The sequence below is a fragment of the Drosophila novamexicana genome, unplaced genomic scaffold (assembly GCF_003285875.2).
Source record: "Drosophila novamexicana strain 15010-1031.04,08,12 unplaced genomic scaffold, DnovRS2.1 tig00001062-arrow-arrow-pilon, whole genome shotgun sequence".
NCBI classification, from domain to species: Eukaryota; Metazoa; Arthropoda; class Insecta; order Diptera; family Drosophilidae; genus Drosophila; species Drosophila novamexicana.
The window spans coordinates 1,116,235-1,140,906 of NW_020824838.1; the positions used below are offsets into that span (position 1 = coordinate 1,116,235).

Here is a 24,672-nt window from a genome sequence, read left to right on the forward strand (position 1 = left end):
AACAGAACTGGCGCAACAGGCCCAAAGACAAGAAACGACAGCTGTTTATTGTATGTACCAATACGTATGTATACCATTTAAAATAGACCGCAACTACAAATTGCAGGCGTAAATTCTATGCATAACTTCGAAACCACTTTGCTCCCACGAAATCTCTTGGGATTTTGTTTTCTAGACGCACGAGTTTATTTAAAATTTTTGGCTGCGGCTAATTTCCTTTTTTTATTGGCTAGCCGAAAGCGAAACCGGTTTGTCATGTTCTCTGGCTAATATACTTATGTGTGTGTTTGTGTGGGTTTATTTCATGTGTGAATGTATTTTTGTTAATTAAGCAACAAAATAATATCAGACGCAGAAAAGGCGCCAGCGGCCAACAAGCTTTGGTGACAGTTACGTGCGTGCGTTGACAGGCGGCGGGTAAAATGGGCGGGTTTTGTTAAGATTTGGACCAGATTCTCATAATTATATAAAATGCATGCATTGACTGATAAATTAAACTATTAATATACATATAAATAAATATTATGTATTTTTTGGCTTGTCTGTTGAGTTATCGATTGTAAACGTTGTATATCGTCGATTAACAAGGGCATGTTAAATAACAGTGCGCGCGCGGTTAATTTGAAATCGTTCAGGCGCTGTTATGTTAAACAACATTCCAGTTTCTGGCAACAGTTTAGTAGAACATCGGTTCATCCTTTCAATTAATAAAATAAAAACCAACCGCTTTTAAATCTTGCATTTGTTTTAATACATTTGGTGTTGTGTGTGTTTTTGTGTGTACAAAAGTGAACTTAAAATCAACGTGCTTTCCCACGCTGTAGTATGTGTATGAGAGTGTCTGTTTGTTTTTAGATATCTACATAGCTACGTACATAGATTTGTTTACATCAGATTTAATTAAACATAATAAATACATTTCTAAGCAAATAATATATATATAGAGTGTATATAAATATAACAAATAATACATCCAGTTGTTACGGCTATACAAAATCGGGCCTTCCAGTTCTAACAGATTCAACAGTACAAGTGATACAAAAATACACCATAATGATAAACCCAAATGCACAGTAGCAAAACACAGGTGAGTCGAATAACAGCCACTCCACAATCTCATGCCCGTCTTTTCGTATTACAAAATGTTTCAATTTTCAGTTTTAGATACAAATTTCGCTAGGGTTTTCACGAGCCAATTGCCACTAATTCGATTTAGCCGAATACGGACTGGTTGAGCCAACTGAGGGCGGCGTGGGCGTAGCCCCACTACGTATGCCATCGCCCTCGCAGACATATTTGCCTGTAATGCAAATCAAAATAAATACAATTATCTAACAAGCTCTTACCACATTAACGCACCCGAAACAAAACGCCTTTTGACCAAGGACAGGCGATAGCCGCTGCCTTGGAGCTCAAACTCAATGCCTGACAGGGTGGTACCCTCGCAATTAAACTGTGTGGCCATCGTGGCTGGAGTGGAAGGCCCATCGTTGAGTTCGAGCCGAGCACGAAGCGTGCCCACGCCGCCATCCTGTGAATTTTGCGATATGTCCGTAAAGTTCCAAACCAAGCGATTCGATTCACCCAGCCTAAACAGAAGAATAGTTAGTACACAACGTAAGTGCATTAGTGTTAGATGCTTACCAGGATGAATGCGGCTTGGACTGAACATTACGCACGGACCCATTAACCGGCACGGAGAGTGTGACATTCAGCAAGGGTGAGGCGCTAGCCATGGCATGATTATTGTACTTGTAGTCAACTTTGAGCGCCGTATAGCTGGGCTCGCACTTCCAGTAGCTGACTAGCTGGAAGGGACACGAGCTGGCGCCCGGTTTGGTGCGCACCTGATACTTGAGTATGTCCACATTAAAGTAGGAGGCAGTCGGATTATTCTCTGCCTGCCTGCGCAACAATGCAGTTAGCGCAGGCATATTAAACTCCAGCAGCGTGCTTAATCCGCTCGACTGTTGGCGATCTCTGTAACGGAGGGATGTTAGCGCAAATTTGGAGTATTTAATGTCCGGTTCACTTACATTTGCACCAGTTTGCCATTGGGCACGAGACTCTCAAGATTTTGTACTTGCTTAATGCGAAAGCCCAGCTTGGCTGGATTTGGATTATTGGCTAACAGGCCGGCAATGCCGGCTGGGAATGATAGCATCATATCACCAGACACCTTCACCTGACAGCGCGACTCATCGCTGCCTCTGAAATAGGCGTGTATAATCTCATGGAATGCCACCGCCAGCGGTATTGTGTCCGATATGCCGATTGTCAGCGGCGACGGACCACGCGATGAGCCCATTCCCCCAATGGCGGTACGAAACTCCAGACTGCCAATGCTGTCCGCTCGATTCATTGCCGGCGCTGGACTCATGCGTCCACGGCCGATATTTGTTGATCCCGCTGCTGCTGCCGCCGCCGCCGCTGCTGCCGCTGCCGGACCAATGGCAATCATATCCGAGCGACGCGATGGCGGTCGTGGTATGGCAATGCTGCTGCCGCCAGCGGATGTTGGTGTCGGTATCTGCCGGCCTGGCGGTTTGCTCAGCGTTGCCGATGCTGGCGCCGAGACGCTCATTTCGCCCAGCTCCGAGAATATATCGCCCAGATCTGCATAGCGATTGTGGCTCGGATTATTGGCATTGTTGTTGGACAGCGTCGGACTCTGCAGCGGCGCATACGGATGCACGCTGGCCGTGGGCGTTGAGGCATTCGATATCTCTGGCGATTGTTGCCGCGATGCAGCGGCGCCCCGTGCCCCTCCTTGCAGCTGCTGGCTGTGATGCTGTAGAGAAAATATATATTTAATATCTACAAACGTATTTGTTAGCGCTAAGCTTGACGTACCGCAAAGACGCCCGTGGGTGATAACGAAATATTCTCCACAGTTGCCCTCAGCTCATCCACGCTGGCCGACATGGGGGCCTGTCCATTGTTGAGCGGCTTAATCTTGACGTGAATGCGTCGCTTGTCGTTATCCGAATCCGAGTCTGAGTCGGTGTAGAAGCTGCCGGCTGCTAAAAATGTTGCGTTAAGTAACAATATTGCCTGGATGGTTCGAAAAACTGGCTTACACTTGTCATGGCCCTCCTCCCAGGCAATTTCCTTGGCTGGCTGTATGCTGAAGCCCTCCTCATCCACTTCGTAACCGCTACCGCTGGCATTGGGGCCGCCGGCAGCGGACGCTGCTGCTGCAGTTGTGGTCGCTGTGCCCACGCCGGAGATGCTGCTGGCATTGGCCAGGGCGCTGCCACCGGCACCGGCCACTCCGCCTCCGCTGCCGCCCATGCTGCTGGCGCCCGCCGAATCAACGCTGCCCTGTGCCGAAGTCGCAGACAAAGCAGCCAAGCCCCCGCCTGCGCTGCTGCCGCTGGAATTTTGCGTCTTCATGCTGCGCCCATGATCATCATAGTCGAGCAATGTGTTATTACCACGGTCCGCGCTGTTTAGAGAAAAATAGACACAATAAGAGACCAAGTAATTGATGTAAAAAAAAAGTCGAATGTCACCTGGCCAAACGCTCCTCCTGTATATTGTGATCGGCAGCCTCGTTGTCTTTCTTCTTCTTAGATTTTTTGGTTTTTGCCTTGTCGCGTCTACTACGCAAAATGCCCGAAACTATTTTGGATTATATTAATATCAAGTTTAGTAACGTGAGATATGAAATAAGGATACTTGACTGTACAGGGACAACAAGCTGCGCCACAATCATTATAAAGTAAAATACGTATATATCTACTGCACAGGGACAACAAGTACAACAAATACATAAATCTAGAGGAATAGCTCCACGAGCTACGCAAATTAACACCAAGTTTAGCTTTTGAAAGAGTAGCTTAACACTAAAAGTTTCATTCCTAGGAATAATTACAAATCCAATTAACAAAATTAAATATTCAAAATTCAACATTGGAATAATCAACGATTATCGTTTATAGTCCAGAAAAATAAATTATTTTTAGCCACATTTAAGGAACTGGCCTAAAAAGAAAGCTATAAATGCCTCATAGATTATTTTTTAATGACATAATTATTATAAATTTTAAAGATCAAACAAAAGATGAAATAATTTTACACAAACTTGCGCAGTGTTGAAAGTGCGTAGGTGAAGCAGCGAAATACACAAATCGGTTATACTTAAAGATTGTAAATTCAACTCAAACACCGCCATATTTCAAGTGCAACAAATGGTTTAGTGAATATGTTAAAGACTTGTTAAAAAATTAGATAGTTTGTACACAGTAAAGAAGCCATGCGTAAAAGCCTTGTAATTTGTTACCTAATTTCAAATGTATATACATATGAATATATATAATTCTTAGTGGGGGTCGTGCATGGGTTGGGTTGGGTTGGTCTGGGTGGAGGCACTGTACATTTATAATTTACCCTGAGAGTTTGATGTGAATATATTTAAAAGTGACGTTGTACGTCTGGACGTTGTTGCTGTTGCTGTTGTTGTTGTGGCACCGTTGTTGCCCACTGCAGTCTGTTGTTGTTGCTGATGATTTAGATGATCTTGCTCGTTTAATGATTTCGATAAATGTTGATCGCTTGTCGTTGCATTCATTTGATTTCTGCCAGCTGCACTAGCAGTTGGTGTTAGGGCCTCATTCGGCTGCTGCTGCTGCTGCTGCTGTTGTTGTTGTTGTTGCTGATCTAAAGTTTTTAATTTTGATTAGTTGATCGGTCGTGCATGGATGATCGAATCGACAATGAATCAAATGTATGCGTTGAATGAATGAATGAATGATGGATGATGGCGTGCAAAAAGCATTACACAAAAATGCGAAACAAAAAAGCGTTGAGAATTGTGTTAGTTGCAGTTATCCTTTGTGAGTGTCTGTGTTTGTGTGTGTGTGTGTGTGTGTGTGTGTGTGTGTGTGTGTGTGTGTGTGTGTGTGTGTGTGCGTGTGTGTGTGTGTGTGTGTGTGTGTGCGTGTGTGTGTGTGCGTGTGTGTGTGTGTGTGTGTGTGTGTGTGTGTGTGTGTGTGTGTGTGTAGGGGAGGTTAACATTTGGCCTTTGGCTGGTGTTTGAGTGTATATTTCATATACAAATATAGAATAAACATAAACGAAAGTTCATATACATAAATGCAAATACAGCAAAACATTTTTCTGCATTTGGCACCTTCCTGCAAACAAATAGGGCTTAAATACAATGTTATCGATAAGCCTAGGGCAACGATTAACAAACATCAAATGTAATAGAGACAATCCTGAATGAAGCTAGGAATACTTTGTGTTATGGAAAAGAGTACTGAAACCTGGAGGGAATCAAAATTAAAATACAAATACAAACATTTCGAGCGAGACTCAACCCCAAAGCGCCTAAATAGCTTGTACCCCAATTATTTGATTTATTTAACCATTTTCGATAGTTACCAATTTTGGGTGGATCTCAAATCTAGCCTACAATCGATGCGAACCGAACCTCAAAGCAGGATGTTGGCTCGAACCGAACGACTGACTTTTTTTTAGATTAGTTTTATAATCTACTATTTGTCTATTATTTGTAACAGTTCATGCTTGTGATAAATACTATCAAGAAAACCGAAGTTGTGATACTCTTGTATAAATCAATTGACTGTTTTATACTGAACACAGCTTTTGGTAGAACTAATGAAAGCTACGACAGTAGGAAGTGACAGAAGGCCCTTTATGAGTTAGACAATTTAGTATAGACAGATATAAGAGTTATTTTTAGATATCGATAGAGTAGTTACGATAATAATGCAAAAGTTACAAAATACAAAAACATAAAAAAACGAAACCTGTACCGTTATATAGAAATATGAAAAACATTAAATAAGAAAGTAAAATAATAATAGAATGAACCTTGAGAACTAGTATCCAGAAGCTCTGAGTTAAGGATATTTTTGGTGGTGACATTGGTGGTAAAATTAATCGTGCCGGTTGTTGTGTTGTTGGTGTTCGAGTTGACGCTTGTTGCTGTTGTGATGTTTGTGTTGTTGTAATTGTTGTTGTTGGAACTGTTGCTGTTGCCAGGCATACCGAAATTCCCAGAGCCGGCCGAGCTAGCAGTCACCGGCTGCTGCTGCTGCTGCTGTTTGCTAGCCGTCGGCAAGAACCAGGAGCGCAGACTCTTAACCGTTGACGTAGCGGAGCTCGCAGGCGGCGGCTGTGCGCCCAATGTCTCAGGCGATGTGGGCCGTGGAGATGAGGGACCACCGCCAGCACTGCCCAGTATTGCATCATCCGCATAGGGTATGCTGCCGCTGGCCGCGCTGCCGCTGCCCAGCGAGATGCCCGCCAATGCGTCGCCACCACCGCCGCCGCGCTGGTCCATCGAAATCAGACTGCCCGAAGCAGCTGCAGCGGCACTGCCCGAACGCAAAGCTGCCTGTATACTGGCAGCCGAATTCGAATTCGATGCCGTTGCTGATGCCTGCTGCGGCTGCTGCAAACGCGATCCACTCGACAGCGAAATAAACTCCAGCTCGAGCATTTCTGTGATGGGGTGAAAAGTTATTAAATTAGAAACTTACTTGGAATTTAGAGACCAGCTAAATATATTTTAACCATTTTCATTTATGATGAGAGGCCAATTAACAGTGGATGCTGTTATGCTTAGAAGCACTGTTAACAATTGTAGTTTTTGACTTTTTGAGCAAGTGTCATGTTAATGCAGATTCTCTAAGACAGCCTATAGGCTTTAATATGTTTACTAACTGTTCTAAAAGTCCACTGATTGTCCATGCTTAAGTTAATCACTTCTGATTTTATGTTAAGGTAAACAATGTTATTAACAGTAACCATTTACAGTGTCAACAACAGCAGCTGTTAGAGTTTATACAATAAAAAATTACCATTACCATCCGTCTACAAAATCATATAGCTCCTATAAAAACAGACTTTTAGGAATACAGCTTTGGCTAGGTCTAGAAATATATTACAGCTACATGTCTCCATGTTAGCTGTTCTTTCTTGATTCTTGTTCATGCAAGTCCTACTTACCAGGCTTCTCAAGGCCCGTGTATTTATTCAACACGAATTGCTCAAGCAGTTTATCAACGGACATATCGACAAACTGGCGCTTGAAGTCCGAGTGCACTTGTCCAACCATATCGTGATTGTTCTGCAACATTTCCAAGTACGTGGATAGAAATTCCTTCATCTGGCGCAGATGCACCTCCTCGATCTCTTGAAAGCGCTGTTTAATGTAGAATTTATTTTTAGTATACTCTGAATTTATCGAAAGACTCCTCGTTTACCTTGCAAGTTTGAGTCATGCGTCGCTCAAACTCGTTTTTAATAGGATTGTGCTTGTCGAGCAGTGCTTTGTAGTCCTCCTGCAGCTTCTTGAGCTTACTCTCCAGTTTCTCGGCATCCTTGTGTGAGCCATTGTCCTTGCGCAGCTTCTCCAGCTCAAGCACCTTGCTGGCATATAAATCCCGTAGCTTTTGCACAGCAACAGTTGAGGTTTGTATGGCCTGAACGCACTCGAGTGTCTGGGATTCCTCCTCCTTGACGCACTTATGTTTCTTGTGCAGCTCATCGGCATATTTGGCCACATCCTTGACCAGCTCCGTCAACTTCTGAACCATTTGCATGTGCAGCGTGGATAGCTTCTCGGCCGAGGTACGCAATATGGTCCAAACCGGCGCAAAGGTGCTGTTTAATGTGCCCGTGCTGGCCTTGTGGGCCAGCTTGGACATCATTTTCGAGTTTTGCTCCTCGATGTTGGACTTTTCGCGCAGAAACTCGGACAGCTCCTTGCTGGCCACCAGTCCGAACTTCATATTATGGTACAGCACATCGAATCCATTGTTCTTCTCGCCCTGCACAAAGAAGTTGGCGTCTTTAAAATGGTTTTGACTTTGATTGCATTTGCAGAGACTCACCCAAAAATAATCATTGAAGTCCACCGTCATTTTGAGTTTTTGCCTTAAGTGCTATGTTTTACAAAATTCTAGGTGCACAATAATACAAAAAAATGCTTTGCTCAGCTTTGCTCTTGTTTGTTGTCGGTTTAGCCTTTGGCGTTGTTGTAATAGATGTTGTCGTCGTGTCTATATAATTGACTTGGATTCCCAATCCCGATGTCCTAGAGGCTCAACAGTGTAGAGCACAATAGTACAACGCTGGCTGGGCTGCTCATCATCATTATCATAATCATTATCAGTTTCGTCTTCCGCACGCAACGGACGCATTGGTTGCAGACTATCTTATTTTCCTAGTCTCCTTGGCAGCTACTGCAAATATAAATAAGAGCATACGGTTATTAGGAATTGAAATTAAGGATTTGTTTTATTAGATATTGTTGGGTAAATCCGAGAGATAGCGGTGGAGAGGGATTGATAGACCACGCAAGAATAAGTGAGAGATAGCGACAGACAGAGAACGGAAAAGCTCATTACGTATCGTAAATAGGCAAGTCCTTCAATATCCCTTAAATTTTCAAAAACTAAAATAAAACCTATGCCGAAAGTATCCAAGATGATGCGCTCAGACAGTTAAACAGCAGGTTAAGTTGGACAAAGAACGTTTAAATTATGGTCCTCTTTTTAAATAAACACAATTTTTTGAAGGTCACATTTTAGGATATTAATTCAGAGGACATTTGCAAAAACAAAACCTATTGATTATATACAAAACCTTATTTCAAATTTAAAAACTAATTTATATAAAATAATTTTAAATTTAATACATGATATTTGTTTTATTATTTTTTGTTTTTATTATTATTTAAATACTGCCATCTCCATTTTTTTTCGGATGTATTACATATATTTTACTTAACTAGTGCACAAATTAAAAGAGACTTAAATATGTAGCATAGCTTTTTTTTAGCTTTGACAAGGGTACAATACGTTAAAGGTTTACATCTAGAGTCCGGCCTGCGCTTTGGCCATTTCCAGATCGATGCGCTCATCCAATGCACGCGTCAATATGGTGCAGCAATCCTTAATAGCATGGTAGATAATATTCTTGATTTGGAGTTTGTCTTCGTGATTGGTGTGCGAGTGCGAGAGGCGTCTGAATTCATGTGTGAGATGATAGCAGTGCGTGATATTTTCCGGTGAGACAAAATCCTCGGCCACCTTGATGCAGTTGTGCAAATTCTGCACTTGATGCGGTGCACCTGCGGGTATAAAGACCGCATCGCCCAGGCACTGGACAATCGGATAGCCCTCAACGCCGTATTCCTTGAACAGACGCGCACGTAATTTATCATCCAGATACCAGTTCTGATCGTGTATGGGATCATGATCGGGTTCCAGCCTGAAGCCCTTCTCCAAGGTGACACGATTGAGCAGATCGCGTATTTTGTCCGCATCACGAGCCGGAAAGATGTGCCACAATGCACCAGGCAGCACATCCGGCGACTGGCAGCGGGCACGCGTGATATAATCACAGCCACCCAACGCAATGGCGCGCTGTGTGGCCGCCAGCTGTGGCTTGCTGTCCTCATCCGTGGGTATGCCCACGTAGACCATAATGTTGACCGCATCCGAAATATCCAGATGCAGATTGGTGGTGCCTTTGTCCGGATGCAGTGCCGAGCCGTAAGCATTATACATCTTCGGGCCCAAATCGGGCGGGACAAACATTTTGGGCAAACAGCTGGCTATATTGAGATTTCCTGTGCGCAGCGTATACTCTGGCATGGGTAAGCCGCGCATTAGATCCGCAAAGCGGGTGGGCAGAATCTCAGCGAAATCATCACCGGGTGGCCAATCCTTGAGCTTTAACAACATCGGCTTGCCATTAACGTCCAGCAGACGCTTATGCATGCATTGGAAACCCTCCCAGAAGTGTCGCATCGGCTGGTTGGGCACCAAGTTGCCATTAAGGCAATTAATCAAATCATTGGGCTTGTCGCCAAAATCACGGCAAAAGGCCTGCGGATGCCACAGTTCCAGATTGAGCGAACGCGCCACCTCGGATATCATAACGGGCTGTCCACATTTCCATACCTCCTGGTACAGTACACGGTTATCGGGATGCATGGGATCAGTGAGACGCAGCAATTTGCCATCGCAGAGCCATTCGTGAGGCACGCCCGGCGCCAGTTGCGTGGAATGAGCCAGGGTCATGGCGCGTGGCGGCAAAAAGCGCCGAAGACCCGCGAGACCTTTGCGCAAAAAGTTGATGTGCTTAAAATTATCGAAAGCGGTTGTGATAGGATCCTTTCCAAGTGTCTCCTTTGTCCAGACGCGACCTGGGACATAGTCGATGCCATTTTGACGCGCGAATTCTAGCTTTTTGGCATGCAGCTGCTCCAGACGCTGCTGCTGCTGCACCTTTTGCGCGGTGGCCAGCGAGGAGGCGCTGGTTTGTTGCTTCAGCTGTGACTCCTTGATCATGTCCTGAATGAGCTGTGTCAGCTGCTCGTCCTTGACCTGTTGCTTGCTCAGTAAACAGCCGCACACCTGCGGCACCTGCCACAATGTGCGCACCTCGTGCAACAGCCGGCCGAGCACGTTGAGTGCATCCCCTGCTATTATCTGGGTCAACATCAGCTCCGGCAACGTGTGCTGTTGTTGCACGTCATCGGTGCAGAGCAGCCAATGGTATTCATCATGACCGCGTTGTGTTTCCAACCGCCGCTTCTTTTGCAGTCCCTCCTTGCGATCCTTGAAGCAATCTATGCACACACCGAAACCACACTTGCGGCATGTCCAGTGATAGTTGAAGAGCGTCGTATCGCAGACATCGCAGATTTCACGTATGCCCTGTACGGCTTTCTTCCATGCAATCGTTCCGTCTGGATTCTCGTGCAGCTTCAAAGCCTCGGCCTCCTGGCGCCACAAATAGCAAAACTGATCGCCTGCATGCAACAAAATGTAACGGCACACTTGTATATCCATAAAGCCAGCGGTGGGCGTGGTTTTTGCATCTGGCTGCCAAATGGCGTAGTCAACACCCGTCGGCTCCTCGTAGGGATTGGGGAAGCCAGCAACGCTCAACTCGCCGGCGTCATTATATTGCAGGCGTCGAAACTCATAGAAGCGACAGTAGATATCATTGTTGTTGCTGTTGTTGCTGCTGCTGCTGCTATTGGCACTGCCTGCTGCTGATGATGCTGCGGGCGGCGCATGACGACGCCGGCATTCCCGGCATTTGGGTATGGGCGTCAATGTAGTCAATTGCTGCAGCTTAAAGCAAGGCAAATGCTGCAAAAAGATTTGGCAACTGGTGCGATTATCGGTATCGCGTTGCTGCTCCTCAATGCTCAGTTCGATAACATTGTTTTGCTGTTCTTGCTGCTGTTCCATGTCTGTTTGTTGCTCTGATTCCAAATTGGGGCGTTTACAGCTGTTAGCGCTGCTGTTAATCTCATTGGATATGTGTATCTCGATTATAGATTTGGGCTCCGAGCGTGACAAGGTGCGCTTGCGACAATTGTCGGCACTATCTGATGGCGGCGTTGCCAGATTGACGTTAGCTGCTGTTGCTTGCGACATTGAACTGTGCGCAAGCAGAGTGCGAGATAGAAAGAGGGAGAGAGAAAAAGCACAATATGAACATCTCATAATTAGCCAGCTTATTACAATTTTTCATTTGTAGCCGGCTTTATTTTGTACTTGGGAATATGCTTTTTTAATTGTATAATTAATTCAAGTGGTCTGTCGCTTTGCTGCGGATACTGCAGCTTCTGCTGCACTTGCTGTTGTTGTAGTTTTTTGCGATTGTTATCGATAGCAATTATGGTACCGTGCTGTTCCGGCTCGTTATCAGTAACATTTATGCTACCAAGGATCTTCATTTACATAATGTTAATTGAGCCGCTTATGTTAATGTTTACTTGCACTTTTTATAGAAGAAAATACATATGTACATAGGAATTGTAATCTATGGTAATGAGGCTAACAATGAAAGTTGTTTTCACTATTACCTGGCAAGGAAAATTACCGTATACATAAGTATACTTTACATTTAAATCCATAATAAGAATTATAATATACGCGCATAAGGTCAAAAGACTCGACAAGCAATTGATAATTTGTCGTAAATTTAAACGCCCCGTTTGCTTTAGACGGATACATGTTTAAATGTTTGTGCATGTGTTTCTGATAAGATAGGCAATTAATGCTAACACCCCCTATAAAAAACAATTGAATTACCCATAGAAAACAAATGAGTAAATCTCTTTTTTTTTTATCAAAATATGATTAAAAAATAAAAATAAATACTGCTTCCTATTTGGTCTTTATCACCACCCAATGCTATATTTAGGCAGCATTTGCTAATTAAGCGGGGTAGCCATTAAAAAACACCTTTCTGTATATATTTACTTGTGTACATACATACATTCACACACTCCTAGATATTAACGTGCTGTTATGGAGCCCACTGCACATTGCATTTTAAACGCTGCCTATGTTAACGTTAACGAGATCATTTAACAACATTATGATGAAAACTCCCTCTATCTCTTTCTCTCTCTCTCTCTCTCTCTCTATTTCAAATACGTGCAACAAGTGTCAGTGTCATTTGCCGCATATCGATAGTTTTGCTCTTTTGTATCGATTTGTAAACAGCAAATGCGGGCGGGCAAATACATACATATGTATGTCAGTTTTTTTGAGCTTCACTGCTCTTAATGATACAAAAAACAAGAATACAGCAGTTATTCGCTCATACACGCACGGTTTTTGTGAGACCCAATAAAATAACCTTGGCTGACATAGCACACACAGTCACTGACACACACACATACGCCCTGTGGCAGAAGCGATGTTTTGGGCGTGAACCACCGCAAAGCCGCTGCAGTTGCGTGTCTTATCGACGAAAAGCGAAACAGAAAACTAAAAGGAAATGCAAAAACAAAAGAACCTTACAAAGCGCTGCCCTGAATTCTACAACAGATGCCCCCGCCCCCAGCCAAATTGATGAATCAATTCACTTTCTGTACACTATTTTATTGACCTTACAATTGAATTGGATCCAGTTGCGCAAATTGTTCATTTTACATAACAATTGTACGGTCTTTGACGTCTTGAAATGCGTAAAATCAATAAAAAAAAATAATAATAACATCAATTGGTACTAAATACTAAAGGTGTGCTTACAGTTGTATGTTCAAATATATGTCCAAAATGCACGCATAAATACTTAAAATACATATATATAACTATGCAATAGTACGATAGTAGTAGGTACTTGACGTTCTTTGCTGTCGCACAACAACACCAGTCTTTGAACAGCTTTACCAAGCGTATTACGAGCCTAGCAGCGTTTACAGGTAAAATAACTTTGGTTTCAATATTAAGGGACAATTCTGATAACAAGCACAATTGCTACCATTTGTAGCGTAAACACAACAGCAGCACGACAACACTCTCGGGGGATTACTACATAACCTGCTCTCACCCACTCTTAACGTTTTGTTTTGTCAATGAATGAGATGATTTTTTTGCACAGCTAAATTCCAGTGCACTGGAAACTAATCAACTCAGACTAACGAGTTACTTAAAAATGCACTTTAAGTTTCGCCATACGCTTAATGGCACAATCCAGATTTAGTGGCTCTTTAGAATTTTTATCAATTTAAATTGTGTACTTAATATAACAAATACACAAATCATGCATGCAATGCCCGCACACACACAAATACCCCAGCAGTTGAACGCTGTAGCGTTCCTGCATACCAAGTATATATAAATATATATATATTTATATATATATATATATATATATAGACGTATGTACATATGTATTTTGATGGGAACGGCATAAGTCAAGCGAATTTTCATACAATAATAATCATACTTTTGAAAGCAATTTTAACTTACATTTTATTATTAAATGATGCTAGTACATATGCACATTCGTTTTTAAATATTTATCATTATAAAATCAAATTACTTTTATACAGAATGCAAATTTTTCACCAACGCGCACAATTAACATACACTACATAGCAGAACGCGTCGTACTTCTATCTGAGTAGTGATGTGTCAATATCGATTGTTAGCGAACGAGTGTTGAACAATGCGCAGTGTTGTTAAGATTATTCCAATTTTAGTACATAACTGAATTTAAAGTACCTAAACGTATTTTCGTGTTGCTAAACACAATTTAGCTGTAATAACTTTACTTAAAAAACAGTATCTAGCGATCAACTGATGTTTTACTTGAAAAGTACAACACTTCGGAAATACTTGCGTTTAGTTGGTAAAGACTCCACAATTGCAATACTATCGATTATATGATTTTTTTTTAAAACAGCTCGCATCGTTATATTGTCACACATCTCTAAGCGCCGGACAGCTGGGACTGTCTCTGATTGGAAAGCATGTCTTCAACATTAATTAAATGTTTAAATTTGGCCAAAGCTGTGGGCACAGTAACGTTCAAAAGTTTGTTAACTACATCACAGAACCAATTAACAGCATGGAGGTTAGTTGAATAGAGTATAACAAAGTCACCCAGCGTAATTCGACTGTTTTGAATTTTATATATTTTTATGTAACAAAGCCCTGCAGCAGTTGGTGGTTTACTTAAATGCGGAGTGCACACAACGAGCCCCGTGCGACAGGAACGCCTAATGGAGTTCTTTGACGATCCTAAACATTGGAGCGAGAACGAAGTGAAAGTGGGGCGCGCCTGGAAACCAGACGAGCTGCGCATCAAGTCCAATAAGGAGCTGCATCAGCTATGGTACATTTTACTCAAGGAGCGCAACATGCTGCTTACTATGGAGCACGAATGCAATGATAAAATGGAAATCTTTCCCAATCCTGAACGCATTGATAAGGTGAAAATCTCTATGGACAATCTAGAGACAGTTGTGCGCGAGCGCAACAAGGCGTATCATCTGCTAGAGACTGGCGAGACGGGCGAACGTCCACAAAGGGCGGTGCACAACGCCTTCGGTTTGCGCTGCACATACAAATCGTGTGAGCATGCGCTGCCGCCCTTCATGAACACCAAATGGATTAAATCGCGTCATTTGGGCTACGGCGGACGCGCTGTTCACAAATTCCTGCTGCAGTATCGCGAGAAGCTTTATAATGCCAAACGCAAAGCCAAAAAGTAAGAATACGAATTTATGAAACCGAGCGAGAATTAATTTTTCTATAAACATTTATTTCAGTCGCTCACGCAATGAAGTCATGATGATACTAAGACGTAATCCAAACTTTGACTTGGAATTGTTAAAACGTAAATATTCCGACGTGGACATTGAGAAACTGCGCAGGAGCGATAAGGCGCGTGGACATTTTGTGCCCAAGGTGGATGCTTGAGAAATGTTTTGCATATATTAAAATAAACATAACCCAAACGTGATTAATCATCGAACTTGATTTTTTTGCCGGTGAACTTGGCAATTTTTGGCTTCAGCTTCTGCTTGGCTAACCAAGACGGATGCATGCCGGCTGCACCCGCTTCACCATCGGTGGGAGATGGTTGTGCAACTGGAGCAGTTGATATTTCCGCAACACTGTCATCGTCATTAAACTTGGTTTTCTTGCCCTTATAGTTGGCTATAATCGGCTTTTGCTGCTGCTTGGCCATCCACGATGGATGGCGTTCATTAGAACGTTCATTGTTATGGCGTTCATTGGAACGTTCATAGTTATGGCGTTCATTGGAACTTTCATAGTTGTGGCGTTCATTGGGACGGTCATAGTTATGGCGTTCATTGGAACGTGAACTGTTATATTCCTGCTTTTTGGCCAGAGGTTTGCGTTTTCTTTGCTCCACATGTTGATCATCATCCGATTCATTATGGCTATCACCGGATAAAACAACTGCAGTTGATAGATATGGTTGTCCCGATTCTGTAATGAAAAAGGGATCGACGACATGGGTGGGTCGTTCTTTTTCTGGTTCCTTGGCCGTCTTGCGTTTGCGGTTGACCTCAGCTTTCTCGGGCAGCGGTTTGTTTTCTACTTCCTGCTTTTCTTTAAGATTGGGAATGGCGCCTGCTTTCTCACGCTGTGTTTTATTTTCTACAACAACTTCATTTCCTTCTTTTCCTGTTAGTTTGCCACTTGATTTCTTCTGCTTCGGTTTATTTCCCACCTCCTTGATTTTCTTGCGTTTGGGATTAACAACCATTTCCTTAAACTGCGGAGAATTTTCTTCTATCCTATTTCCTTCTCCGATTTCAGGTTGCCCAGCTTTTCGTTTCTTTGACTTTTCTTGTACTTTCTGTAGATTCTCATTGCATTTGGGCCTTTTCTGTTTAGTTGCCTCCAATAAATCTGCTGAAGATGTGGACGTTGCGTTATCTTGAATTTCCTTGATGTTCACATTGCCTTTAAGATTCGGAGTTAGCGGACATTCTATCTGGCATTCGCCAGCTGCTGTATTTATGACACTTTGCTCGCATTTGCCTTCGCCAGGTGGTTGATTTTGTTGCAACCAGATCATACGATTGCGTGTCTGCGCTTTCTGTTCTTTGAGCTCTTTACGTTTACGCCGCTTTTCCTCGGTTCGTTCCAATTTGAGGCGACGCTTGCTTGTCTCCAATATTGCAGTACGCCAGTCGTCATTGGCTTTATTACCAAGATCCAAGGCTTGTTGAAATGCTGCCACCAGCATTTGCATGATTTTGTTTAGCCCCAACATGGCAATAGCTACTTCATCCGGCGTTGCCCGACCATTGGTCAGCACAGCCTTGTGATTTTTCCCATTTTGCAGCAGCAGCGTACGCATAATGTCCATGTATTTGAGCGACTTAAGCTCAGAAATACACTCGACGCTTTTGCGTAATCGTTCCTGATGTTTTTCACTTTCCGGTTTCCTCTTCAGTTCATCCTTCAATTTGCGCAATTTATTCACGACCCTTGCAATGGTTTGGGCACGCGCTTGTTGTATATGTTTCTTGTTGGTAATGACCTATTGGTAAATTTTCGTTATTATTGCGCTAAATCAAATTTTGTTTACTTACCAAATTGTTAAATTCTAATTTATTAAACATTTTGTACGTGCACATGCAGCATGCTACTTTTGCCCGTTGAATTTTTTTGGGAATCGAACAACTATCGAAACTAGCTTTTTCCATGTAATCCAAAGCTGTAATTCTTCATTTTAGTTCCCCCACACAAAGAATGTCCGAATGAATCGGGGGTGGTTTCTATTTATCTTAGTTTTTATCACGTTTCCATTTGCGATGGCGAAGCTTAACTTGTTTGCGTATTTTTATAAATATAAGCAATTAAAAATTGCCGATAGCGCGGTGGCGGCACGATTGTCGAGTGTCGTACAGCAAAAATAAAACTATGCGATGAATCTCCGATATTTTTGAGCGATTGTCAACTAGAAAGTTAGAGCTGCTAACTATCGATGACGAGCCATTTTAAATATCGAATTTTCGATTTGGCGAAGGCTATTATAACTAACCATACAATGCATTGTAAGCAGGTAGGTTTGAAGTGAAAAATGATTAAATACGAAACGTATGCATGCATGTAATACACAAATAAAACTATCGATTGAAATCATTGTACACCAAAATTCAATTGTGTTGGACTAATCGACTTTCTTACATTCCTACCGATAACATTTCTACACATCTCTGCCGCATCTAGCAGCCGACGCGCTTGCAAAAAAAAAAGGAAGATAATTTTCTTACTTTTTGCTAACAGTATTGTTGCAAAAAGTCCAAGAGCACCTTCAATTTTTATAATAAAAATTTAAGAGTTATCTTAAGTATTATATTATTAACTAGAGCGCTTGTTTAATACGAAGTCGCAAAGCCTGTAAAATTTTGCCGACAGCACGCTTTTGCCGCCACCGCTTTGTTGTTTTGGCGCCCGAATTTGCGACGCGCACAAAAATTTGCGTGAAATTATAATTTGGCTGCGTGGTCTAAAATGGTTGATCGCAGCGATAATGGTAAGTAACAAACATGGCAAACGTTGTTCAAATGCCGAATTCTAACACTTTGTTTGTAAGCAGCGGAATCCTTTGACGATGCCGTCGAGGAACGTGTGATTAACGAAGAGTACAAGATATGGAAAAAGAACACTCCATTTCTTTACGACCTGGTCATGACGCACGCTCTGGAATGGCCTTCACTGACGGCGCAATGGCTGCCTGATGTAACCAAACAGGATGGCAAAGATTACTCCGTTCATCGCCTGATATTGGGCACACATACCTCGGATGAACAGAATCATTTGCTGATTGCCAGCGTCCAACTGCCTAGTGAGGATGCACAGTTCGATGGCTCCCACTACGATAACGAGAAGGGCGAATTCGGTGGGTTTGGCTCAGTTTGCGGTAAAATCGAGATTGAAATCAAGATCAATCACGAAGGGGAAGTCAACCGAGCACGCTACATGCCGCAAAATGCTTGCGTTATTGCTACCAAAACTCCCTCAAGCGATGTTCTCGTATTTGACTATACAAAGCATCCCAGCAAACCGGAACCATCCGGCGAATGCCAGCCGGACTTGCGTTTGCGAGGACACCAGAAGGAAGGCTACGGTCTGTCGTGGAATCCCAATTTGAATGGTAAGCTCGAGGATAGCTCCACAATGAATTGTTTAAATACCAGTGCTAGATTGGACTTTATAATTTTTTGACGAAATGTGTTACCCAATGAAGGAGGCATCTCAGATCCCACCAAGGACAACATTATCAATACTCGTGTCGCAGTGTCCATGTGAAAATGTTCTTTTTTTTTTTTCTTTTTATAACCCATTTTTTATGTAGTTCTGTTTTTACTCATCATCTTCCGCCTTTAGGTTACTTGCTCTCGGCCTCGGACGATCACACCATCTGCTTGTGGGATATCAATGCCACGCCCAAGGAGCATCGCGTTATCGATGCGAAGAATATATTCACTGGCCATACCGCCGTCGTTGAGGATGTGGCTTGGCATTTGCTTCATGAATCACTCTTCGGTTCGGTGGCCGATGATCAGAAGCTGATGATTTGGGATACGCGCAACAACAACACATCAAAACCATCGCACACCGTTGATGCGCACACGGCCGAAGTAAATTGTTTGAGCTTTAATCCTTACTCAGAATTTATATTGGCCACGGGATCTGCGGATAAAACGGTCGCCTTGTGGGATTTGCGTAATCTCAAGTTAAAACTACATTCCTTTGAGTCGCACAAGGATGAAATCTTTCAGGTGCAATGGTCGCCCCATAATGAGACCATTCTGGCTTCCTCGGGCACCGATCGGCGTCTACATGTGTGGGATTTATCGAAAATTGGCGAGGAGCAGAGCTCTGAAGATGCCGAAGATGGTCCGCCCGAACTACTTTTCATACACGGTGGCCATACGGCCAAAATCAGCGACTTCTCCTGGAACCCAAATGAGCCATGGATCATATGCTCTGTGTCGGAGGACAATATCATGCAAGTATGGCAAATGGCCGAGAACGTGTACAACGATGAGGAACCCGAAATACCCGCCTCCGATCTGGAAACTAACACTGCTTAAAGCAACATTATTTTATGTTTTTGGCATCTGTTTCTCTATCGCCCCCCTCCCCGCTCCCATAATAAATATATGTAAAATTGTTTTTTGGCAACAGCACTGCGCCAGCTTACCTGGCAGCGGGTACTCATTTTAATTTATATATTAGATACCTTTAATATTAAATAAGCTCACATTTTGTCTACAAAAAACTTGCATTAAAACAATCTGAAGACCAACTAATCCACCGAGTACTTATAATGCTTGCCAAAGGCCTCGATATCCACATGCAGTGCACGCACATCGCCCTGGTGGCGCCGGGAGCTGATCTTGCCGCTTATCACCTGATCCTTTTGCACCGTTTGTGGCTGGTCTATGAAAAAGACCGTCTGTTTCCAGTGCGTGGGCGTCTCGGCTGGCGATGTACTGAACATGATTTGGCTATCCATTTCAAAGAACGTGTCAAAGTAACCCACAAAGGCAGCCAATTTACCCGTTTGCTTGCACTTTAAATGGAATTCATGCGTAAAATTCGAATAGTTAAGATCCACGGTCATCATATCAAAATTGGCAATTTGCTCGCTCTCTGTCAGTATATGCTCAGGATTGACCACCTCCATTAGGGGCTCCTCAATGCTGCGCTTGCGCAGATCACTCATATTAACCCCGTAAACGTCCGACCAGAACTCAACGTGTTGTTCATGCAGCGCCTCATTTATACCAAGCAAATGCAGCGTACAGCGATTGGGCAGAATTTTGCCACTGGGCTTCAAATGGTTTTCGCGTGCATAGATAATTGTGTCCAGCATTGCCTCGTATAGCAGAAAATAGCCCATCCATTCGGATATGATGACATCGTATTTGTCCTCTGGCAGTACAGTGTCCTCCAGTCTTCCCTTTACTAACTTTACATTTTGAACATTGTTTTTCCTGTCAAAGGAAACATTGAATATGGTTATTCATTGATCAAATAAGAGACTGTAATAAATATGGTATCACTTATTTAATGTAAGAGAATTTTCATTATAATTAAATAATATTCATTAAAATGGGTTCAGAATTTGACACTGGGCACGTAGCGCAGTCAAACTTCGATGGACTGAAAATTGATGTACAGTTTTTAGTCCAACTACATTTTAGATGGATTCTTCTAGTATTTGTTCCAATCAATTTCTTTATATCATTTTCCAATTTGACGTGATACAGTTCGCACACTTAATTATTAATACATTTTCCACGCATTTCGATATCTCTCCCTATTCTCCCTTATATGAGTTATTTACATGGATATTTTAAAGCAAATATGGGAAAGAGTAACAAGTTTGCAACTTTTTGGATATTCAATAAAAATGATCACAACAATAAATAATTACAAAATGTATGTATAATGTATGCCTATTTGAAATGCTTAGAAAACTGGCTCACCTGACTATGTCCATAGCGGTATAGACAATCTCCGAGTTGTCAATGCCCACGACGGTCTCGGCGCCCGCTTGAGATGCAAATATAGAAAGTATACCTGTGCCACAGCCCACATCAAGCACCGACTTGCCTTGCAAATATTTCTGATTTTGCATTAGAGCTGCACGGTAGCTGCTTGTGCGTACCTATTGGTATGACAAATATTATTATTGGAGCACCACTATGTAAAATGATTCTCTACCTTGTCGCTGAGCATTTCGTAATGTATTCCAAAGTGGGAATAGCTATTGAAGTATTCTTTATCCAGCGTTGGAGCGTTGCGCACAACGCCATTGCTGGTTGATGGCATTGGCTTTCCGCCTGCCTCCACATCGCTGTGCACCTTTTGTAGAAGTGCTTTATAGTCGCTGCGCATCCTTTCCATATCCTCACTGGCCTGTTGCAGTAGTTTGCTTTGCTCAGCGATGCGTTGCATCAGCGCCGGAACGCTAGCAGCTGTCTCCGTTTCGTCAGTCTTGAGCGCATCGTAGTCATAGCACAGCCATGGCTCGTAGTCTCCGGGTTTAAGATACTTTTCATTATTCCACTGTGGCTGCTCTGTTAGTAGCAGCTGCTCTGCACTGACTTGACCTCCACGTATGTAATTTATTAGTTTAATAAAAGCATACTGATCCATTTGGAATTTCTGCTTGAGCTGCGACAAATTTACTTTGTGCTGACTGTTTAAATGCTCGATGGCCAGATCAATACTGAGAAAAACTTGCGTGCAAAACAAACAAGTTGTTGGTTCTCCCTCGTCCTCACCCGTTTCTTCGTCATCCTCGATGTCGTCGTATGCCTCTTCATCGGAGCTGGGCTCGGTGGACTCGTTTGCTGTCGGTGAAAATTCTGTTGTCAGCGCGTCATATTTTCTTTTCTTATTGCACTTACCTTTCTGATCTGTGTTTTTCATGTTATGTAAATATACAATCTAGTTCCCAATTAAAATGCCAAAAGCTACAATTAAAAATAAAAACAAATTGCTATACACAATAAAGTTTAAAAGCGCTCTTATTGGGCTGCACGTGCAAAGAGTGTCAGTGTTACCACACCCCGGCAAAATTCAATGTTTACTGTTTATCGATAGGTAATCAACGTTTTGCGGCCCTGCACTTGCATAACCCTGTTTCTGGTTTCCAGCTGCAATAACAAAATGCTTCAGGTGAGCATTTGATTTAAATTTTATTGATTACTTAAAACTAATGTTGTTATTTTTGTTTGTCTATTTAAGCTATTTAAGACATTACGTCTGACGCAGCCAGCGCGCTTTGCTTCCGCACTTAGCAATACTGCAGCAGCAACTTTACCAAGCACGGAAGCTACGCCTCCTGCCACCGTAAGCGAGCCCGACAAACTTTACAGTAAATTGGAAATCGAGCTGCGAGGCATAGATCCGGCGGTGCTGAAGAGTTACACCTGGTTTGCTACAACCGCTGCTGAGCATTTGGGCATTGAGCTAGGCAAGTGGTAGGTACCGGCTGAAGCTGAACAGCAATAGATCCATATTAAATGCACATTCAACCACTTGCAGCTGGTCTCCTCGGAAGGCGCACCACGAACGCATGACCCTGCTAAAGTCAGTGCACATTTACAAGAAGCATCGCGTCCAATATGAGATACGCACACATTTTCGCTACATGAACTTTCACAAGCTGACGGGCTCAACGCTGGACACATTCTTAGAGTACATTGAACGCAATCTGCCCGAAGGCGTGGCGCTGCAAGCGTCTAAAACGGAGCTGCAGCAGATCCCCGAGCACTTGCGACAGCCGCCAGAACAAGTTTAGCATTAGATTAGATATTAACTCTGGTAGTTGTAGGCCTTCCACCTACATATTTAACTTTTATGTTTGATAACGCAGCCAATGAAACGATTTAACCGTAGCCTTGCGATTATTCTTCAATAGTGAAAAACAAATAAAGTGCTATTGTTAATCGAAAATAGTAGCATTGATAAGGTTAGACCTGTTATTGGCTCAATCCATTAAGGCCCCACCAGCTTTTTAGCGATAAGCCTTGGTCTTAATACTAAAATTACAATAAACGAGAAAACACACTTATGTCGTATACCCTAAAACAGCTTATGTAATAAAAATATCACTGAAGAACAAATCCCTTAGGCAAGCCCTTTTTGTCCGATTGTTCCTAAAGGAGCTGTAACATATTGATGTCAAATTTAAATAAGATGACGCTCATAGTAAGGCTTATATTTGCTAAATCGTGTGGATATATTGAAGAGGCAGCTATAGACATTATTATTATTCCCTATGCAAGGGTCTAAACACTTTTGTTTGTTTTTGCTCAGCAAATATACCCTACTATGCAAGGGTATTTCATGAATTGGTTGTGGTCATATCTTGACATTCATAATGGGAACTGGAAATGGGCGCACTTGACAAAAACCGAAAACTTGCATTGGTAAATCAGTCGCGTGCTTCAGCCCCCGGCAAACGGATCTCCAAAGTTTAGCAACATGCAGACCGGTTACCTATGGCAGATGCTTCTGGCCGTGGCCACGATCTACAGTTGCCTGTCGCCAGTTGCGTGCGTCTATGAGGAAACAATTCAGGTATTTCTAGAGGAGTTTCGTATGCGAATGTGCCATCCGATACCGAATTTGGGCCTACCCGCATTGGATCCATTAGAGCTAGGTCCTGCAGAGACAGCTGTGAATAATAAATACCTTGTCGAGTAAGTCCGAACATTTTTTCTGTTCATGTAATGTATGTAATCCTTTAATTGTTTGTAGCTTTACTGGTTCGATTGAGGACTTTAAGCTGAATGGTCTTTCGGATTTCATTGTAAATACGCTTAAAATAAATGTTATTCCTGGAGTGACGAGGAGTACGATTAATGTCACCTTTCCACACACCTATTTAAAATCCCTATATACCGCCAAGGGTTCGTTGGCCTATATTCTGAATTTGTCTGGCGACGGCAATGCAGAGTAAGGAATATAGAAGTGGTTATTTGAAAACCATTTATTTCATCTCGTTCCACTCTTAGGGCGTCAATTGAAGACTTTTCGTTCGAAATCTCATGGAGAATTAAAGCGTCGACGTCTTTAGCTATCACAGGCTTACAAATTGAAATGCGTATGGGAGATTTGAAAATTAACTTTGAAAATCTGTTGGAAGAGAAGCGCATTAATGATTTCGTACATGCCTTGGTCAATGAAATGGGAGTTGAATTGCTAGGTGATATATGGGACTATGAGCAGAACACGGTAGTCGACAAGGTCGAAACGGTGGGTTATTTGTGCAAGCGGCATTGAAAACATGATTTTTATAATTTTTGTTCTCTTTGCAGCTGATCAATAGCAAAATACCGGATCTTCTGAAAATTATTACTGGAGGAGAAGGTGGAGGCAGTGAAAGTTCTCCAATTTTTGATGGAGTTGAACCGGATTGTAAGCTCGATGGTCGTAAATAAGGCTGATTAATTTGTTTAATGTGCTTAGCACTAAAGCAAGTTATCCACTTATAAATTTTGACATACATCTCATTACGATAAGTAACGCGATAAATATGTTTAAAGCGTATGTAGCTGGCCACTAATCTGTTGATAAAGTGCACATATACCTATAAAATACCAATTTCCATTCTAATCCTGTCTATATCAGTAGTATATCAAGTATGGCTGATAACACGTGCCATTAGCTACTTGATGCTTTCGATGTGGGGTCTTGATAACACAAATATTGTTATTACTTTTTATTGATTTATGACTGCAGTGCTATAAAAATTTGTTTTTGCAACATTTTAAATTTCCCGCGCTTGTTATCTGCATGTCAGCTCCAATATAGCAAGCAGGGCTACAGCATTTGATTATTTTCGATAAATACTGAAAGT

At 42.5% G+C, this 24,672-nt stretch overlaps 8 protein-coding genes across 11 annotated transcripts; 4 read left to right on the plus strand and 4 right to left on the minus strand.

Annotated features, from left to right (window-relative positions):
* Nucleotides 1-727: 727 nt before the first annotated feature.
* LOC115766226 (F-BAR domain only protein 2) lies at nucleotides 728-13,846 on the minus strand. 4 transcript variants are annotated; one of them, XM_030710083.1, is made up of 13 exons: nucleotides 13,767-13,846; nucleotides 7,869-8,219; nucleotides 7,239-7,805; nucleotides 6,982-7,177; nucleotides 6,019-6,474; nucleotides 4,393-4,662; nucleotides 3,516-3,624; nucleotides 3,081-3,448; nucleotides 2,854-3,020; nucleotides 2,037-2,791; nucleotides 1,645-1,980; nucleotides 1,360-1,589; nucleotides 728-1,300 (listed from the first exon to the last, which is right to left on the minus strand). In XM_030710083.1, the coding sequence occupies exons 2-13, from the start codon at nucleotides 7,896-7,898 to the stop codon at nucleotides 1,203-1,205; spliced, it is 3,582 nt and encodes a 1,193-aa protein (XP_030565943.1). In that variant the 5' UTR covers nucleotides 7,899-8,219; nucleotides 13,767-13,846; the 3' UTR covers nucleotides 728-1,202. The 4 variants fall into 4 exon arrangements, with proteins under 4 accessions (XP_030565943.1, XP_030565942.1, XP_030565944.1 ...); XM_030710082.1 differs by having other exon boundaries at nucleotides 5,842-6,474; XM_030710084.1 differs by lacking the exon at nucleotides 4,393-4,662 and having other exon boundaries at nucleotides 5,842-6,474.
* Nucleotides 8,714-13,843, minus strand: LOC115766227 (lysine-specific demethylase 3A). The gene is made up of 2 exons (XM_030710086.1): nucleotides 13,767-13,843; nucleotides 8,714-11,439 (listed from the first exon to the last, which is right to left on the minus strand). Exon 2 carries the CDS (start codon nucleotides 11,433-11,435, stop codon nucleotides 8,853-8,855), a length of 2,583 nt encoding a protein of 860 aa, XP_030565946.1. The 5' UTR covers nucleotides 11,436-11,439; nucleotides 13,767-13,843; the 3' UTR covers nucleotides 8,714-8,852.
* A 379-nt stretch (nucleotides 13,847-14,225) lies between the features above and the next one.
* On the plus strand, nucleotides 14,226-15,297 carry LOC115766230 (39S ribosomal protein L47, mitochondrial). The gene is made up of 3 exons (XM_030710088.1): nucleotides 14,226-14,373; nucleotides 14,452-15,009; nucleotides 15,071-15,297. The coding sequence occupies exons 1-3, from the start codon at nucleotides 14,270-14,272 to the stop codon at nucleotides 15,219-15,221; spliced, it is 813 nt and encodes a 270-aa protein (XP_030565948.1). The 5' UTR covers nucleotides 14,226-14,269; the 3' UTR covers nucleotides 15,222-15,297.
* On the minus strand, nucleotides 15,246-17,120 carry LOC115766228 (uncharacterized protein PFB0765w). Its single transcript, XM_030710087.1, has 2 exons — nucleotides 16,874-17,120; nucleotides 15,246-16,821 (listed from the first exon to the last, which is right to left on the minus strand). Exons 1-2 carry the CDS (start codon nucleotides 16,985-16,987, stop codon nucleotides 15,265-15,267), a joined length of 1,671 nt encoding a protein of 556 aa, XP_030565947.1. The 5' UTR covers nucleotides 16,988-17,120; the 3' UTR covers nucleotides 15,246-15,264.
* Nucleotides 17,121-17,511: 391 nt separating this feature from the next.
* On the plus strand, nucleotides 17,512-19,401 carry LOC115766072 (probable histone-binding protein Caf1). Its single transcript, XM_030709877.1, has 3 exons — nucleotides 17,512-17,820; nucleotides 17,884-18,441; nucleotides 18,675-19,401. Exons 1-3 carry the CDS (start codon nucleotides 17,799-17,801, stop codon nucleotides 19,382-19,384), a joined length of 1,290 nt encoding a protein of 429 aa, XP_030565737.1. The 5' UTR covers nucleotides 17,512-17,798; the 3' UTR covers nucleotides 19,385-19,401.
* Nucleotides 19,402-19,583: 182 nt separating this feature from the next.
* On the minus strand, nucleotides 19,584-21,794 carry LOC115766071 (protein arginine N-methyltransferase 1-like). The gene is made up of 4 exons (XM_030709874.1): nucleotides 21,713-21,794; nucleotides 21,024-21,655; nucleotides 20,786-20,967; nucleotides 19,584-20,290 (listed from the first exon to the last, which is right to left on the minus strand). Exons 1-4 carry the CDS (start codon nucleotides 21,732-21,734, stop codon nucleotides 19,600-19,602), a joined length of 1,527 nt encoding a protein of 508 aa, XP_030565734.1. The 5' UTR covers nucleotides 21,735-21,794; the 3' UTR covers nucleotides 19,584-19,599.
* LOC115766073 (28S ribosomal protein S10, mitochondrial-like) lies at nucleotides 21,788-22,933 on the plus strand. The gene is made up of 3 exons (XM_030709878.1): nucleotides 21,788-21,983; nucleotides 22,053-22,288; nucleotides 22,353-22,933. Exons 1-3 carry the CDS (start codon nucleotides 21,975-21,977, stop codon nucleotides 22,606-22,608), a joined length of 501 nt encoding a protein of 166 aa, XP_030565738.1. The 5' UTR covers nucleotides 21,788-21,974; the 3' UTR covers nucleotides 22,609-22,933.
* A 171-nt stretch (nucleotides 22,934-23,104) lies between these two features.
* Nucleotides 23,105-24,381, plus strand: LOC115766197. Its single transcript, XM_030710046.1, has 4 exons — nucleotides 23,105-23,512; nucleotides 23,571-23,768; nucleotides 23,828-24,068; nucleotides 24,131-24,381. Exons 1-4 carry the CDS (start codon nucleotides 23,295-23,297, stop codon nucleotides 24,251-24,253), a joined length of 780 nt encoding a protein of 259 aa, XP_030565906.1. The 5' UTR covers nucleotides 23,105-23,294; the 3' UTR covers nucleotides 24,254-24,381.
* Nucleotides 24,382-24,672: the final 291 nt, after the last annotated feature.

What these genes read in the sequence shown, in the direction of transcription:
- LOC115766226 (XM_030710082.1), bottom strand. Translation starts at nt 7,898, where the DNA reads ATGACGGTGGACTTCAATGATTATTTTTGG. An exon ending in AATGGCAAACTGGTGCAAAT is followed by an intron (nt 1,981 to 2,036) that starts GTAAGTGAACCG and finishes CCTCCGTTACAG; the next exon opens with AGATCGCCAACAGTCGAGCG. An exon ending in TCCAAGCCGCATTCATCCTG is followed by an intron (nt 1,590 to 1,644) that starts GTAAGCATCTAA and finishes TCTTCTGTTTAG; the next exon opens with GCTGGGTGAATCGAATCGCT.
- LOC115766227 (XM_030710086.1), bottom strand. Translation starts at nt 11,435, where the DNA reads ATGTCGCAAGCAACAGCAGCTAACGTCAATCTGGCAACGCCGCCATCA.
- LOC115766230 (XM_030710088.1), top strand. Translation starts at nt 14,270, where the DNA reads ATGTCTTCAACATTAATTAAATGTTTAAATTTGGCCAAAGCTGTGGGC. An exon ending in AACCAATTAACAGCATGGAG is followed by an intron (nt 14,374 to 14,451) that starts GTTAGTTGAATA and finishes TATGTAACAAAG; the next exon opens with CCCTGCAGCAGTTGGTGGTT. An exon ending in GCCAAACGCAAAGCCAAAAA is followed by an intron (nt 15,010 to 15,070) that starts GTAAGAATACGA and finishes CATTTATTTCAG; the next exon opens with TCGCTCACGCAATGAAGTCA.
- LOC115766228 (XM_030710087.1), bottom strand. Translation starts at nt 16,987, where the DNA reads ATGGAAAAAGCTAGTTTCGATAGTTGTTCGATTCCCAAAAAAATTCAA. An exon ending in AATTAGAATTTAACAATTTG is followed by an intron (nt 16,822 to 16,873) that starts GTAAGTAAACAA and finishes ATTTACCAATAG; the next exon opens with GTCATTACCAACAAGAAACA.
- LOC115766072 (XM_030709877.1), top strand. Translation starts at nt 17,799, where the DNA reads ATGGTTGATCGCAGCGATAATG. An exon ending in GGTTGATCGCAGCGATAATG is followed by an intron (nt 17,821 to 17,883) that starts GTAAGTAACAAA and finishes GTTTGTAAGCAG; the next exon opens with CGGAATCCTTTGACGATGCC. An exon ending in GTGGAATCCCAATTTGAATG is followed by an intron (nt 18,442 to 18,674) that starts GTAAGCTCGAGG and finishes TTCCGCCTTTAG; the next exon opens with GTTACTTGCTCTCGGCCTCG.
- LOC115766071 (XM_030709874.1), bottom strand. Translation starts at nt 21,734, where the DNA reads ATGAAAAACACAGATCAGAAAG. An exon ending in GAAAAACACAGATCAGAAAG is followed by an intron (nt 21,656 to 21,712) that starts GTAAGTGCAATA and finishes TTTCACCGACAG; the next exon opens with CAAACGAGTCCACCGAGCCC. An exon ending in ACCGCTATGGACATAGTCAG is followed by an intron (nt 20,291 to 20,785) that starts GTGAGCCAGTTT and finishes TTCCTTTGACAG; the next exon opens with GAAAAACAATGTTCAAAATG.
- LOC115766073 (XM_030709878.1), top strand. An exon ending in GGCATTGAGCTAGGCAAGTG is followed by an intron (nt 22,289 to 22,352) that starts GTAGGTACCGGC and finishes AACCACTTGCAG; the next exon opens with CTGGTCTCCTCGGAAGGCGC.
- LOC115766197 (XM_030710046.1), top strand. Translation starts at nt 23,295, where the DNA reads ATGCAGACCGGTTACCTATGGCAGATGCTTCTGGCCGTGGCCACGATC. An exon ending in AATAATAAATACCTTGTCGA is followed by an intron (nt 23,513 to 23,570) that starts GTAAGTCCGAAC and finishes AATTGTTTGTAG; the next exon opens with CTTTACTGGTTCGATTGAGG. An exon ending in TAGTCGACAAGGTCGAAACG is followed by an intron (nt 24,069 to 24,130) that starts GTGGGTTATTTG and finishes TTCTCTTTGCAG; the next exon opens with CTGATCAATAGCAAAATACC.